Source organism: Phocoena phocoena, chromosome 6, assembly GCF_963924675.1.
Source record: "Phocoena phocoena chromosome 6, mPhoPho1.1, whole genome shotgun sequence".
NCBI classification, from domain to species: Eukaryota; Metazoa; Chordata; class Mammalia; order Artiodactyla; family Phocoenidae; genus Phocoena; species Phocoena phocoena.
Window position 1 is genome coordinate 62,804,065 of NC_089224.1, and position 17,142 is coordinate 62,821,206.

The 17,142-nt window shown below is 41.7% G+C and overlaps 1 protein-coding gene across 2 annotated transcripts in view; it reads right to left on the minus strand.

The window, feature by feature from the left end:
- Positions 1-17,142, minus strand: part of SMARCA2 (SWI/SNF related, matrix associated, actin dependent regulator of chromatin, subfamily a, member 2) — a 170,412-nt gene that overhangs the window by 84,935 nt on the left and 68,335 nt on the right. For both annotated transcript variants that reach the window (XM_065878899.1, XM_065878898.1), the window contains 5 exons: positions 15,719-15,961; positions 14,246-14,359; positions 5,820-5,927; positions 5,112-5,198; positions 1,815-1,861 (listed from right to left, as the gene is read on the minus strand). In XM_065878899.1, coding sequence (XP_065734971.1) covers positions 1,815-1,861; positions 5,112-5,198; positions 5,820-5,927; positions 14,246-14,359; positions 15,719-15,961 — 599 coding nt within the window. The remainder of the gene's footprint in view (positions 1-1,814; positions 1,862-5,111; positions 5,199-5,819; positions 5,928-14,245; positions 14,360-15,718; positions 15,962-17,142) is intronic.

Consider the following 17,142-nt stretch of genomic DNA (forward strand, 5'->3'; position numbering starts at 1 on the left):
ACTGCTAGGCATGTGTATAAGCAAAAGGGAATCCCTGCCTTCCAAGTGGGTAATTAACAACTTGTGATAAGCCCTAAAAAGAAAAATAGCAAGTTGCTATGAGCGCTCACAGCAACATGTGACATCTTCTTTACATTAGAGCAGTGCTTGGCCAAACGTCAGCCCCTGGACTGCTGTCTGTTTTTGTAAATAAAGTTTTATTGGAACACAGCCAGGCTCACTCATTTCTGTTTGCCTATGGACTGCTTTCAAGCTACCATGGCAAAGTTGAGCAGGTGCAACAGAGACTTTTTGGCCAGCAAAGGTGCAAACATTTGAGATTTGGCCCTTTGCAGAAAAGAATTTGGCAGCCAGTGGTTTAGAGCATCAAAGGTGACCCGCTAAAGAGCTAACAGTTTAGCTAAAACCTGAAATAAGCGAAAGGCAGCCAGGTGAAAAAGGTGGGCTTAGGATTGGAGAGGAGGAGATTCCAGGAAGCAGAAAGAGTATGTGCAAAGGCCCTGAGGAGTAAAAGAGCCTGGTGAGTCTAAAGAATTGAAAAAATGGTGTGTGTGTGGCTTAAGCTTAAGTCGGGGGGCAGAGGGGGATGCTGGGAGATGACAGCAGAGATGAAGAGGGTGGGAGGGGGGACAGATCCTGTAGGGCTCTATTAATTTTAGTTTTAAGTGCAACAGAAAGCCAATGATGGGTTTTAAGCAGGGGGGTGACGAGATATGACATCTTTTTAAAAGATCGCCATGTACGCTGTAAAGAATGGATTGGGGAGGGGACACAATCCTGGCTCACATAGAAATTCACATTAAAAAACACGATGATAGAGTGCTGTCAGATAGAGAAGAATGTTAGTGAGTTAAAGTAGAGTTCTTCTCCTCCACAAGAAACCACTCTCCTCTTTATCAACAGGGATGTGTCATATTATTAAAACTTAGTTGTAGGGGTGATGTTGTCGGGAAAACTCCCCAGTGCATGTGCGGTCTAGTCTATAATACTGAAACGTATCATTGGTAGTTGATTTTATGACACACAGAATAGACATTTTCAAGTGTAAGTCTTCCCAACATCCATCCCCTACTCTGAGACTGTCCTCCAAACACCCCCTAAGGCCGTGTTTTCAATATGCAACCCTGGCCAACCTGATGGCACCAGAAGTGAACAAAGGACCGAGAGAAAAGGAGACAAGGAGAGACAAAGGAGAGCAACACAGTCTGCCCTTGGGACCCAAGAATTGACCCCTTTATCCTAAAAATAAAAATTTCCCTGGTGCCACACAAGCGAAACAGAGACTTTCTATTAATGCAACATTCGGTTTTGTTGTGTTGCAGGCATGCATCTCTTCAATGTCCACTGCTAGTGAAAAATTATTTCTTATACAGACCATAGGCTAACAAATTACTGTCAAGGTGTATATACGCATAGCAGATGAGACATTTTCCTCTCAAACACGTTAATGTTGAATATCAACTTGAGACTTCCTATGGTAAACTCGCTTTGAGCTCAAGCTACACTATCGGTTATAAGAACCCTTTGAAGCTCTGACAACGTTTTTAGAATGCTGGGACACTGTTAAGTCTATTAAAGGAGATCTATGTCCTTTGAATAGCAACTTGCTCAAGGCATGTAGTAATTTATGCCAGTAAAGTAAAAGGGAATGCTGATATCATTTTGGTTAACAACTTCTGTACCCTCTGCTGAGGAGAGAGGAGGGCTGAGGGGGCTGGCGGTATGTATTTGTGTGATAGGAAACACTTCAGAAAGAAAAGTTAGGGAGGACCAACAGACTATGTTTTGGAAGAAAAAAAAAAATTAAGATTTACCCATTGATGACCCCATTTGAATAGCCCAGGTGTTCGGCAAAGGATTCCTTTAAAAGAGAGAGAAGAAAATGATTCTCAAAAACGGATCTGTGAATTATTAACTTAATGATTATTCTATTAGTGAGGTCATCCTATCTATTTCTAGAGCACAGTTAAATAAGATAATGAATAAGTAAGCAAACACTCGTTATACAATGAACCAGAAACTCAAAGTCTTTGAATTCAGACTATAGTTCTGCCAGAAACGTATGCCACAAGTCTGCAAGTCTCTAGACTCTCATACTGAGATGATAGGGCTAGTTCACTCATCAAACAGTGAGTAAGTGTTGACTGGCCCAGGGCTGTGGTAGGCAGGTACTGGGAATCCAGAAAAAAATGAAGTAGCGGGCTTCCCTGGTGGCGCGGTGGTTGGGGGTCCACCTGCCGATGCAGGGGACACGGGTTCGTGTCCCGGTCCGGGAAGATCCCACATGCCGCAGAGCGGCTGAGCCTGCGCGTCCCGAGCCTGTGCTCCGCAGCGGGAAAGGCCACAACAGTGAGAGGCCCGCGTACCGCAAAAAAAAAAAAAAAAAAAATGAAGTAGCTACCCCAAGGAGCTTAGAGTCTAGACTAGAGGAAGAGCTTCATACAAGCAAATCAAGATTAATATATACACATAAATACACTGTGGAAATAGTTAACAGTGAAAGTAATGATTATTTATGTACTACATACTGTAAATCTTAGTTTGGTGGAATCCTAACATCCCTTCCATCCTGTGCTTTTCTGTATTATAAATAAGGCTCTAAATGTATACCACCCCTCAGGTGACCGGCTTCCACTTTTAAAACACAGAACTTAATTACAGAATTCCCTCCTCACTGATTCTGTGGAAGAAACAAGTTGCTGTTCTCCATGTGACTTTCGCATTCCTTCCTTATGGGAAGGGAGACCATCTGTGGGGAGGAGAGCACGTCACACCTTCACATTAACCACCAGCTGTCTCCCTTCTCTGCTCCCCTTCCTTCCCAGATCACTGAAGCTTTCCTCCAAGGGGACCAGATCCTCCCTTTGGGCTTTGCTCCCAAACATGCTCATCATTTATGGCAGGCCCAGCCCCTCCGGAGGCTGCCCTGCCGGCAAAATTAACGCCAATGAACCTCAGCTAAAAACCCTACCCTGACTCCAAGCCTACCCCTTCGTCTCTACAGGTGCCATTCCTGACTAGAGATTTGGGTCTCATCTGACTCTCAGATGGTATGTGTTGACAGATGGTGATAAGGTCAGGTATCAGCAGCATTTTAAAAACACTGCTTTCATTTCTCTGGTTTGAAGATCCCCAGGGAGGCAGTGAGCCCAATCCAGAGACCAGGTTTCTAGTATGAAGTAGTATGAACAAAGGGTAGGTAAGCAAACAAAACGAAGACAAAAGCAAAATGCACACACCATCTCTGGTTCACAACTGTGATACCTTTGCAAATAACTGTGGGTCTCATTGCCAGGAATGTGCTCCTGAAAGTTTTTTACATTAAAAAAACTGCAAATCAAAGTCTCTCTTTCTATTGACTGCTACTTAAAATGTCAACGCGCAGGCCAAGGAGGACACGTTACTTAGACCTAGCTTCTTTGATTCCCCCCTTCCCTCCCCAGGTGCTCCAGATAGAAGCTTGACAACCTCTCCCTTCCTGACACGGCCCAGTGTGTCTCAGAGGTTCATCTTGGCACGATAACCAAAATGAAGTTAAGATTGACACCTAATTTTCATAATTTCTAAGTCCTCAAACTCCTCTATACTTTTACAAAGTAAATATCTTAAAATTATTTTTAGGAAAAATAAGATAGTGGGTGACAGGTTGACCTGACATGACCCCGATCATTTTCATCAATAGATCTTTTTTTTTTGGTGGCTCCTCCAACCCAACATGTACCCCACTAACTCATGGATACCTTACAGCCCATTTATCACATTATTGGTTTACCAGACACTTCATACGTTATTTTTTTTTTAAGTTTATCCTCCTGCCAGTCCTATAATCTGTTACCATCTGATGACAAGTCAAGTAGCTATGAGTGACTTACACCAAGTCACGGTCAAAAGTGACCTGGGGTACAGACTTATTACCACACGGTGGATTCTCCTACTATGTGTCTAAATAGGCTTGTTGGTGGGACCTTCCCATCCCTCCCTTTCTTCCTTCTTTCTTTTCTTCCTTCCTTCCTTACATCCATCCTTCCTTCCTTTTACTGTTGTCATTTCACTTATATCGAGGGCCTTTTACTCTATAAAGGAAGGGTCGCCTGCCCCTGAGGCAATAACAGTGTCAGGAGTTTTTCTAATTTCCCACCACAGGTGGGATAGGACTCCAGGACAGGAACAGAGGTGCGATATATACTGTCACCTAACAAGCGCGGTTACCAAAAAGAAGGAAGAAAAAAAGAATCTTCAAAGTCAAGAATATTTCAGTCTCATTTCCAGGAATATGTTCCTGAAAGTTAAATTCCTAGAACCTTCTATGTATTTATTTGTTAATAAGCTGGTGCCAACACGGAGCCTGCAGTGACTTGCCCCATGCCTCCTTCTCATCTGTAGTGGAAAGTAAGCAGTGCCCTGGCAAGTAACTGCCGCTAGGACCATATGCCTCTGTGGCAACACTGAAAAGTGGAGGCTACAACTGTGGCCCCTTTTCCTCCCTGCTCAAGTCGATGGCTCCTACTGGGGTGAAATTGTCAACTTTAGGAAACTCATTCGCACGTAGCGAACAGGGCAGAGTACGTCCTCTCTCCTAAAAATAGCTTCCTAGAGACCAGAGCCTCAGGATAAAAGCCTGTATCTACACTGTCATGAAAGAGGCCAGAAAGGAAAAAATACAAATCTAAGTAACAGACTAAAGTCAGTGACTTTTACAGAGAACATCCTTCTGTTCAACGGGTATAAACACATTATTTTAATATTTTCCACAGCATCCTGAGGAAGCTGGATGTATTTATCATTATCTTCCATTTCGGAGCTCCTACTATAACAAGGCCCATCACAGCACCTACCCAAACCCACATAATGAGCCATAGCTTACAGCATTTTCTCACTACTTGAACCTCCTGGTTATAAAATTCCACATGCGCAAGTGTCTGGTGCCAATGAGAATCCATAACTAGAAAATTCATGTTTGTTAATTCTGCTCTTCAAGCTATCAGACCATGTTGTTTCAACTTCCACACGTTTTAACGCTCTTTTATTTTGTCTTAAAAAAAATTGTCTGCATGGTATTAGTAGGAACAGCACAGTAAGGATCAGGGTCACGACAGAGAACGCTGACTTACCTCAATGTGCTGAAACATATAGGGGTGATTGCAGATTTTTCTCAACTGCATGATAGTGTTCATAAGTGTCTTAGCGCCTCCTTTCCCCTAAGAACAAGTAGAGTGAAAATAGAAGTTATTAATTGACCAGGTATTTCCCATTAAAAAAAAAATAGGCTTCTATAGAAACAGCAAAGGGCCATAGGTCTTCTCGGTAATCTACACCTCTTGTGGTCCAAAGTTCCTGTTACTATTACATAGTTGTTTCTGAATTAGATATAACATCTTCCTTGTGACTAACTTATCCTAGAGGAGGGAATTATGCCCAGTGGATGGCTTTGAGAAATAACTGTCTATTCGCTAGGATTCACAGCTGTCTATTCCCTGGAAGCATGGAACAGATGCCCGGGGAATGAAACTGGATTGTGAAACCTCCTATAATGCCACCACACCCTTAGGCAGCTATCTTCCGTGCAGAAATGACATGAGCATAGCTAACTATTTTGGTGATACGAACACCAAGATGGTGTTCGTTTCTAACTGCTCCTCGGCAGTTTGCAGGTAAGAGGCTAAGAGATTTTCTTAGGCAGCAACAATAGCTCCAGAAAAAGCCCAGTAATTCGCTTCGACAAATCAGCATTAGCAGGGATGTTTCCTAGGAGTATCCAGTGTCACAGCCCCAAGAAGATACATGACAGCACCTTGAGTTCAACGTCTTTCACAACGTACCTTCTTATCTTTCTCCGAACCGTCTGTGAGGAGGATCCCTTTGGCTTGCATATGGCGATACAGAATCTTCTGCAGAGCTGACATGTCACACTTGATCACGTATTCAACCTGGGGAAAAAGAACAGTAAGTAGAGCGGGAGAGAGAAGGTGCCTGTTCTAAGAAGACTGTTGAGACATGGCTGCTGGTGGCACTCCTGGAACCACAAAGGTATCTCTCTTGCCCCCCTCTTGGATTCACGGAGGAGGTGGGGTGGGGAGGTGGTAGTGATGGAGAGGACCACAGTCGTCACTACTAAAGGTACCATTATACTGTAGGGACCTTCAAAAGGCTGTATGTCATTGACCATTGACACTAGGGTCATGTTTTCGGACATTTCTTTGCCTTGTTCCACACCTGAGAGAGAGAGAGGCTGGCAAACTGTTCAAATTCAAAGATGTTCCACACAGAGTATTTTCTTTTCTTTTTTTTTTTTTATAGTATTTCCTCTGCTTCCCACCTATACCTCCTTTCCTATGAACAGAACAGTTTTAGGAAAAACAGTGCTTGGCCAATAACCTCTGATTTTCTTTGGAAAACATTTTTTAAAGGGTCCTAGGTGGCTACCCCCAATACCGATCTGAAAAGGAGATTCATGAGAGCCCTAGGTTGACTACATGTAATTACCCTCTGCTTTTGAAGGATGAGAGGATACTACCCTAGTGAGGATAACAGGCAAAAGAGAGGAATTAATCCACAATTGGATGCAACTTTACGACCATATTCTTTAGAGGCGAGGCCACATGTGCTTCCATTCTGAAATAACAGAAAAATCCAATTTAAAACAGTGAAAGGGAATTCATGTGCTGGTGGTTTCATACACACCTGCAATACTTCTCTCACGCTCCTAATACACACAATCTGCCTTGATTATTTCCTATTATTGTTTTTCTTTATTAAAAAAAATCCCCAGAATACAAATGTGAAATTTTCATAATAAACATCAGATCAATGCCTAGAAATCTGCAGAACGTGATTAAAAGCAAAGCAGCAAGCTGCCTAATGTTTAACAAACTGATTAAAAACGATCAGGTTATTTTCAGCTCTGAGGGCCAGGGCGAGGAGGTCACAGATGAAGAGAAGTTGAATATTCATTCGATTGTTGCTTTAGAAGGAACCTGTCAGGCCAGCCAGAACCGCAACTAATAGCCTTTTGCTACTCGTTTTCATGCACCAAATCAGATTAGAGAAAGGTGGATTCTTCTGCAGAAAAGTTAAGAAAAGCAAGTGACCTGCCATAGACTTGTTTTAGTTTTTGATGACTTTCTTGGCCAGGGTGGAAAAAACATCTCCAAGCTTAATAAATAAGGATGCACTATTCGTACAGGCTTTGTGCTCCACAGACTTGATGCTGCATGTTTGTAAAGTACTCCGGCTTTTTCAAGAGCTGTTAACTCTCCACGAAACTTGATGACGGTGTAGAAAAATGTTAAACAACTTCAGACTTTAACAAGCATAATGATAAAAATGACACCAAGGGCTAGTATTATTGAGTTCTTTCTATGGACCAGGCCCCGTGCAAAAATGCTTTATGTGCCCTCTCCCATTTCACTACACAAGAGCTGTAGGACAGTTACATTTAGTGGTGTTCGAGTTTTATAGGTGAGGAAACTGAGCATCAGAAAGGTTAAGTGACGGGGTTGAAACGACGCATCTATTTAATGGTGCAGTTAGGATCGAACCAGACTCGACTTCCTTAAGCTCTATGCTAAGGATGACCACGGAGACTTTTAGGTTTCCCAGTGCTGCCCTGATGGTTCACCTTCACCTGGGCCTCCCTGCCAGCCAGCTTGTGCACACTTTCCTGAATGTGGAAAGGAGGGCTGAGGCTTGCTTGTGAGTGCGTTAGGAGACAGAAGAACCAGAACGAGGGACTGGACCCTCAACCTCCTTCCCATCATTTAGCTGCTGCTAAGAGCTGGAGGGGAGGCAGTTTGGGAAGCAGGAGGCACGCACCATGATGCCACGCAGAGAGGGATGTCAAACACCCCCAGAGGGGCCAAGTCAGCAGAGAAGCGAGCTCAACCCTAGAAGCTGATGGCTGCTGTAGGAAGGTGATGTTACCCCAGCCCTCCTCCCAAGCACCATTAGGGGGTACCAGAAGCTAGTTCGATACACATCATCAAAATCACCATCCTAAGTTTCACGACTATATCTTACGTTTGCTCCCTGTAACCTCCCAAACAAGTCCAAGCTATTTTGTTTGTCTTTGTACTTTCCCCCAGGCCTGGGGTGAGGGTCCTTAGTCTTAGGGCTTCCTTTCCAAATTTTACTCTCCCCGAGGGCTCTCTGCAAGATCTTCCCCAATCACATCTATCAGCCAAAGTCAATCTTCCTTTTCATTTCCCGCAAAGAAGTGGTCATTAAACTTTTCTGATGGCAGTTCCTTACCAGGAAGACATGCTAAAGCACCTCTTCCCAATACACGCCCATATATTTAACTATGAATTATATGCACGCGCGGACATTAATGTCTCAAAACACAAATTACCTTTGGGACAGGGGTCAATGTTAAAGGCAGTTGATTTATATCTACATTTCAAGAGGCCAATTTGATGACATCTAATTTTTTGGGTTATAATGGGGCTGGTGAAAACCCACACTAGGAACAGGAGAGGTGGCAGGACTGCCCTTTTCCTACCGTCCATCTGTGCTTACGTCATCCGTCTTGTTTTCAACCTGCAATCCTTTGCAGAATCTTTTAAAGCCCTTCATTCATTCTGAGGGCCGGGGGTGTCAGTTTAGTTAAAATGAGATCATCCTAAAATCCTTTTATCTGGATACGGGGAAACCCGCAATGCTCACAGTAGGCAGAAAGCGCAGGAACCAGGCTGTGACGGTGAGCGGATATCTGATGCCCCAGGTGGAGGTGCTTCCCGTCACACTCCCGCCCGGGATAACCGATACAGTCTAAGCAAGGTATCCTGACTTTCTGATGTGCATACATACCACACGGGTACCAGTGTCCATCTGTATGTTAAATTAATAAAGCTTATTTTTTTTTATTTTTAAGAGAAAAAGTAATATAAATGGAAGCTCTAAAATCTTCTTCCCACACCTCAATGGATACTAACTAGTAAGCACCTCCCCACATACTCACACACACACCCTTGTGTGCTCTGGGGACCCCTCTCCTAAAGCACTTGAAGGCCTGGATCCTTCCTCCTGATGGGGTGGATGCCGCTGCCTTTCATTGTCATGCCATCGTTCAGTGACATCTCCCACCATGCCTCCAATTTCTGGTACAGCTCCTGCACCTTCCAGCCCCGCCCAAGGGCAGTACAGCGCACAGATCAAGCCATCAGAGCTACGCATTGAGAAAAGGGCAGACTGAAGAATGCTAAAGTAGACATGCAGACTGACAGTGGCGAGGAGAGGAAAGTCTTTGTAATCAACACGCCATCTCAAACTCTGTGGGGTCTGGGTCGCCTCCAGAAAACATGACGGCCCCTGATTAGAGCATGAATTTGAAAGTTCCTCAAAATATGCCGGTGTTGAAGGAAATAAAATCTATGACTCTTTAACAGGGATGATTCTCCCAACAAGTTAGGCTTATGAGAGCCACTGGGACTATTATTTCCAAATTATATGTAAAATTGGGGTGTCAGCCTCATGGACATGACAGTTATCTCCTAAGACTCCTTATGTTAGTAATGATCAAATTGGTCCCTTCAGGGAGCTAAATTGGGCGGTTATATTGGCCCAGACTCTCCTCCCATATAACCCTGTAAAAGTTTTCAACCTTTATTCATAGTTTCTCCCTAAACACTATTCCTCACTTATAATTTCCCTTCCAAAAGGAGGTATTATTAGACCGATAAATCCAGGCTACTGTGTGTGATATATTACCACTTTGTGAATTGAGATTTCCAAGATTAAATTTATGCAAGTCCCAGGTTCTAGAATCTATGGCAAGAGAGGAACAAAGTGATGATTAATTACAACAAGCATTCTAAATTTTTATATAACGAATATAAAAGCTGCCCATCTAAACAATGCTTTTTTGTGGTTGTATACAGATTATATCAAAATCAGGGTCGATTTTAGGTAGGTCAACCTCTAGTTAATCTTAGACATTGTATACATATTTTAGCATATTTAGACACACACACACAGCCAATGGCAAGTACAGTTGGATCTTGATTATACAAAGGGGAAAGTCAGCACAGACAACCTCAAATGGGAGCTAAATCGAAAAATCAATTTTTCTTTAGCTTAAGTTAGGTTTTATATAATCCCTTTTCCATGAATTGCGCTTCTTCCGTAAGTATAAGGAATGGATCTTATGCCAGCAGCTTGGTGGTGGTGTTGGGAGGGGCCTGGAGACAGTATATTCTCTTGCTCATTAGGTGTTTCATTAGACTCATTAAGTCATTAAATACTCATTGATTAAAACTAATTTTTATTAAATACTCATTGATTAAAACTAATTTTTCTATGAAGTAGAACTGCATTTATCAAACTGTGGCCCTTCTATGCCTGCTTTGGTTTCATCTGAGGAAATACAGACTCCTGAGGTCACTCCCACTATACTGAACAGAATTACTGGGGCTAGGGCTGGTACTCTGTACTTTTAAGAGTTTTTCTATCTGAAAACTCAACAATAAGAAAAGAAATAATTGGGAAAAAAACAGGCCAAAGATTTAAGCACCACTTCATCAAAGAAGACACATGTATGCCAAATAAACACACGAAGACGAGTCACAAGTTATCAGCACACAATTATTGAAACGGCCAACAGCGTTAAAAACTGAAAATATCAAGTATTGAGGAGAATGTGGAGGAACTGGAATGCTCATACATTGCTGGCGGGACGACAAAATGGTTCAGACTCCTTAGAAAACCATTCGGAAGTTTCTTACAAAGTTATGTGTACATTTACCATATGACCAAGCAAGCCCACTCCTAGATATTTAGTAAAATGAAACGAAAACCTGTGTTCACACAAAAACCTATACACAAATGTTCATAGCAGACTTATGCATAACCATCAAAAACTAGAAACAACCCAAATTTCCTTCAGTTAAATGGATAAACAAACTCTGGTGCATCAATATAATAGAATATTATTCAACAATAAAAATGAACCAATTAATGATACATCCAACACCTTGGATGTATCTCAAATTCATTACACTAAATGAAAAACCAGATGCAAAAGGTCTGATGAGACACATTGTCTGATTCCCTTCATACAACATTCTGGAACAGGCAAAACTACAGGGATGGAGAACAAATTAGCGGTTGCATGAGGCTAAGGGTAGAGGGACAGTCTGACTAAAAAGTGAGAGCACTAGGAAATTTTTGGTCGGGGGGACTGGGAGACAGAATTGTTCTGTATTTTGATTGTGGGTAGAGGTAACGTAGCTATGTATTTGTCAAAACTCAGAACTATACACCAAAAAGAGTGAATTTTATTATACGTAAATTAAAAAATAAAATGGAAATCCACTTCCCTGATTCTTTTTCATGAAAACATTGGAGCATCACTTCTATAAAATATTTAGCCTTTTCCTGCCATCGGCCACAATTCCTTTCTAGATTCCTTATGCAGCCTGAGAAAGACATATATGTTGTTTGTGGCTACAAGCAGATGGTGGCAGAAGAAAGCTCCTTACCCCCAAGGATGACACTTAAATGGCCAATCTTCCCCAGATTAAAAAATTCCTAACAAGGTAGAAAGAGCAAAGAGTGAAAACTGGCCAAACCACATCAATAACAGCTACGTATACATGTCAAGTGATCAGTCCCCCTATTCGCCATGAAAAGGTTGTGGGGACAGAGATGGGGCAGGAACACAGAAAGTGCCAGGACCAGAGAACAGTGAGAAAGAACTTGAAGTGAACAGGGAAGCAGAACCAGAAATGAGCAACAGAAACAGCAGTGTGAGTAGAAAGTAAGGACTCTGGTGGTAGCAGCTGTCACCAGTTGAGCCCTTACCACGTGCCAGGCATAGTGCTGAGTACTGCATCCATTCAGTCCTCTTCTGTGAAGCAGGTATTGTCCATTTGCCAGTTCATTGATGAGAACACTGACACCCACTGGGTTAAGAGACTTGCCCAAACTCACATAGCTAGTATGAGACGGAGAATGCAGTGGGGACCCAGGTCCACTCTGACGGGCAGAGCCCATGACTTCCACTCCACCAAGTTGCCTCCAGGTAAAGGTAGACAGATAATTCAGTCATACCTTGGAGACAGGGCGGGTTCAGTTCCAGACCAACAAAAGAAAGGGAATATGGTAATAAAGCAAGTCACAAGAATTTTTTGGTTTCCTAGCACACATAATTTATGCTTACATCGTACTATAGTCTATTAAGTGTGCAATAGCGGTGTCTAAAAAAATTGGACATACCTTAATCAAAAACTACTTTATTGCTAAAAAATGCTAGCTATCATCTGAGCCTTCAGTGAGTCATAATCCTTTTGCAATGGTACATCAAAGATCACTGATCACAGATCACCGTAACACATAAAACAATAATGAAAAGGCTTGAAATATTGCGAGAATTACCAAAACGTGACACAGAGACATGAAATTAGCATATGCCGAAAAATGGTGCGGACAGACTTGCTCAACGCAGGGTTGCCACAAACCTTCAATTTGGGGGGAAAAAAACATGGTATCTATGAAGGGCAATGAAGCAAAGTGCAATGAAATGAGGCATGCCTGTATATCACACACAGGGTGTTTAACATACCTCCAATATAAAAATCTGGATATTAAACAGTACGTGTGTACTTTACGTCAGAAACATGCTCTTGAAAATCTAATCCTAGATTTTTTAAATTTATCGATACTCAGGAAGTCTTCTTGTGAAAAGAGCTGTGAAATAAATATTTCAGTAAAGCAAAGAATCCCTTTGTGATATGACCAATCACCCCATAATCCTTACGCTGCAAAATTTGGATTTTAATACAATGGATTTTCTTAAAGCAGGGCATACTTTCAACTTGTAATGTGTTTTTAAAATATCTATCTATATTAGCCATTCAAGACTGGCTCAGAGTAATGAGTAACAAGATTAAGAAGTTTTATGGAATGAATAAATGAAGAACTTCAGTTAATTGCCTTTTATTTTATAGCTCTTCTAAAGAAACAAAAGGAAGTATGGGACAAACTAAAATCTTTAACATTCCGTCTCTATAACTTGCAGGATCTCAGTAACATTCAAGGCAGCCACATGACCACTGTACCCATTCCCCAGCTTATTCTGTAACTAAAGTCCATACTGAATAGAAAGGGGGTTACCCAAAGATGCCAAGACCACACGAAGTCAAAGAAATATCAACGGCATTCAATCCCCAAGATGCATTCACTAGCAAAATAAAATACTCAGATATTTAGGTTTTCGCTGGGAGAAGCATGGTGTAAGAACCGTGTTAATATTTAATTTTTTTCCAACTGCTAATGAATAGGGGCTTAGGGATCAAAATTCTCTCTTAGCAAAGTGATCAACTTTGTATACTATCTTGCCAATCCCACTTAAAACTGGGCAGGATGAACCAATCTGTTCAAAAAATAGAGTCATTAAAACACAATGATGCAAAACACACATTTCACAATTGGCTCCCCTAAAGAGAAAACTCACATCAAACTATCTCATGCAACAAACAGTGCACGATGCCAAACAATCTATCTTTAAGAGAATGAAACGTAGAACTCCAGTGTGTGCGGTTCCAAACTATGATCAAAAACATATTAAACCAATACCCAAATCCAACCCCAAAATGTGGAGCTAAGGGCTCAAAAGACATTCTAAAGCACTGAAAAATCAGTGTCCAAAAAGTCATCTGAAAAATATTTTTTAAAATGTTCACGGGAACTTAAATTAGATGATGTGTCTGTAACTTGCAGGGACCCTATTTTTCACTTACTATCAGAACCGTGACATCCCAAGCATCCAACAGTAAACACATTACCGGGAAACCTGGCAAATGTTTACCACGTCCCTTGGTACTGATACAAGCCCCAAACTCAAAGGCTTATGTGGCTCAAAGCAGAACATTTCTATGGCGCCCGCAAGAGTGAACTCAACGAGGTTAGTAAAAAGAAAAAATCTAAAGTTAAAACAGAATGTTAATTCATGTAATGTTAAGTGAATGTAAGTTAAAGCTAAAATGTAGTGAGACTTAATGAATTTGGTTATTTTTTAAAATCTGCCCCCAAACTTTTGGAAACCAAGATGAAATGCTAAAATTTCCCTTCTCTCTCTACATTAAATCCCCTAGCTTCCATCTAACAACAACAAAAAAAAATCCTTTAAGATATTTCCCAGTTACCTGGAACTAAAACACATGCCTGCTGTTTCCGAAACACAATTTCAGGGGCAGGTAGTCCAAATGTATTGGCAGGGGAAGAAAGCACAACTTTTGAATTTGCAACATACTTTTTCTGGAAGCTGGGATTCAACTTCTTTCTTCAGTCTCCTCAGTAAAAATGGTCTCAACACCTTATGCAGACGCCTGATGATCAGTATAGTTTCTTCTTCATTTAAGTCCACCTATAAGAGAACCTCAGATGAATTTGATCTTTTGCTTTTTTAAAAAAAAAGATCTTTCATGCAATGACTCTTCACGTTACATTTATTATTGGTTTCAATATATGATTGAAATTTTATGTCCATTAAGGCTAGGTTTATACCCATCATGTACACCTCAGAATGCTGTTCCCACCTTCCTACCAGGTGGTAACAGAACAGCCTCTAAATGGGTGTCTTGGTCTGAAGGCTGAGTTTTGTAGAAAACGGCCCAGAGCCATCACTTTTAGATCAGGAGTGTTAACAGCTCAGAATTTTATGGGATATGATTGCAGTAAAGGCTGACTAAAGGCTGAGGTAGAACACGAGTAAAAGGGCAATAGTTAATGTGTTCTTCCTTCAGACTGAAGCATTAAGTTAGGCTCTTAACTTTGATTGTCTCAGATGCAGAAACATACCAAGGGAACAGGGCCTGAACCTGAAAAGAACAAGAGTGGATCCAGATTACGTCGGTGGCTTTCTAAGCCCCTCTACCTGCATCCTCCTTTGCTCTGCTCTGATCTTGTTCAAGTTCAATCCTGTTTATATATAACTCCTTCGCTTTCTCTTTCACCTTCCTCTATTCACCTCTAGGGGGCAGAGCTGATTGACGTTACCTTCTCCAAATGGGCAAGCCAGTGAATTCCTAACAAAAGGCTAATGTACCTGTGACATCTCAAAATTAAAGGGCCAAATAGTTCCAACACAAATTTCCCTAAAGCATGTTAAGTGGCTTTTCGTTCCTATAGTGGAAGGAACGATAATAAGAAATTTGAAAATGGCTACTCCAGGGTTTGAGGAGTATTTATATACACACACAAGACTGAGGCTTACACTAAAACCTGAAAACAATGTGTAAAGAAAATTAGTATAAACCAGTTTGGTTTTACATACAAACTCTTAATGCGGAAATGGTTTAAAGGGAAGCCCAAGTTTATAACAAGGAAATATTTCTTTTTAAGGTTTATATTCGGTTGGTTGAGTTGTGGTTAAATAGATTGAACAAATATCTCTGCATTTATCCTCCTTGTGGCCTGTAGCAGTTAAGCATTCCACCAGCCAGAAACACCCTCTGTTGGCCTGGTTAACACACTGGCAAAAGACAATGGGATTAGGACACCCTAGATCCTAGATCTTACATCCATTATTAGATCCATTTTCTTTGGATGGAAAAATATCCCTGGAGTGAGAACATACACATCCACTGATTGGCTTCCTGATACTTTACAACACTGTAAACCACCCTATGGGTTTTCTGTGGCTCTAGTGTTCTCAGCTTTAGGTCTTTTCATTTCATTTCATTTCATTGTCAAGCAGTGGGAAAAACAAAAGTTGGGCCAGTACCCTTTCTCCAGTCATGGCAAATGGAGCATTAAACCACTGCTCAAATGTGCTGCAGCTCTTAAAAATCGTGGGAAGGAGGAAGTTGAGGAGGGCCCAGAGTTCCGGGAGCTTATTCTGCAGGGGGGTCCCGGTCAAGAGGATCCTTCTGGGGGCCACGTAGTGAGTGTTCAGGACCTGAGTCAGCTTGCAGTGGTGATTCTTCATTCGGTGGCCTTCGTCCACTATCATATATTTCCACCGAATCTATAACAGAAGAGGAAGGACCAACATACGGTGAACAAGGGAAAACACAGCTACTTCTAAGAGGCAAGTGGTGATGTGGAAAACCAAAGATCTCATGCTTGGTAAAAGCTGTGACACGAGATTCCTTAGCATAAAAGAATCTTAACAGTCTATTTCCCATACCTGACAGATCATCGTGCACTATGTAGTAATGGAATGGACTGATAGAATGTGATTCCAAATTACCCTTTCACAAAGACGGAAACTTGGGCCCAGAATGAAATAGTTGGGCCAGAATTAGCTCCTGTGTCTCCCCATCCAATACTCCTTCTATTAATGTTATGTCGTGTCAGCTATGCCAGATTTAATGGCTCCGTTACCTCTGCTCATAGTAAGTACAGAATATAGCTCCTCACTTGAAGCTCAGGTTAATGACTGATTTCTCCAAGATGGCGTCAGCAGGCACCTGCAGCGGAAGTACTCTGGCTTCGTGCCCTTTTTCTATTGCCTTGGCTGACTACTACCTTCAGGGTTTGGCTCATGGTTTTTTTTTGTTAATTTTTTCTTTTTTAATTTGAACTTAGTTGCTAACATTTAAAAGTTGGAACATTTCACATAAAAATCTGAACATCCAGCTTCTTTTAAAACGTTAGAAGACCTGGCAACCCGGACTCTCTTAGTTCATACATACTCCTTACCTGCCAGGTCTAGGACCCCAATTTCAAGAGGTCTAAAATGAAAGGAGAGACTTACCGGCAGAGAGGGCAGTGCTAAAATAGCATTCCTCTGTTTACGCCAAAACTTCAGAATTAAACACAATATATTCCACCAGCATAACTATCACTTCAAAAATTAAAAATGTGACCATATGTCACGATCTTCCTTCCTAAGTCTACACACAGTCCCCTTCCCCTCTCACATCTGACCCTTCAGCCCTCTCCAAGGTCATTGTTTCTCAAAGTGAGAACAATGAGGAATATCCCACTAAGCCTATCCATTCCCCACAAAACAGCGGTAATGGCCAAGAAAAGCATCTGGTGCTCAGATGTCCCTGGATCCCGCTGCAAAGCTCTTAGAGAGGAGGGAGACGGCAAAGCGTTCTGTAAAGTCCTCTCCCTCCTCATTAGAAGCACCAGTGAAGTCCCGGGAAAAGGAATAAAATCATCAGTCAGGCTGGGATGTTCGGGTAAAAGAAACTCCCA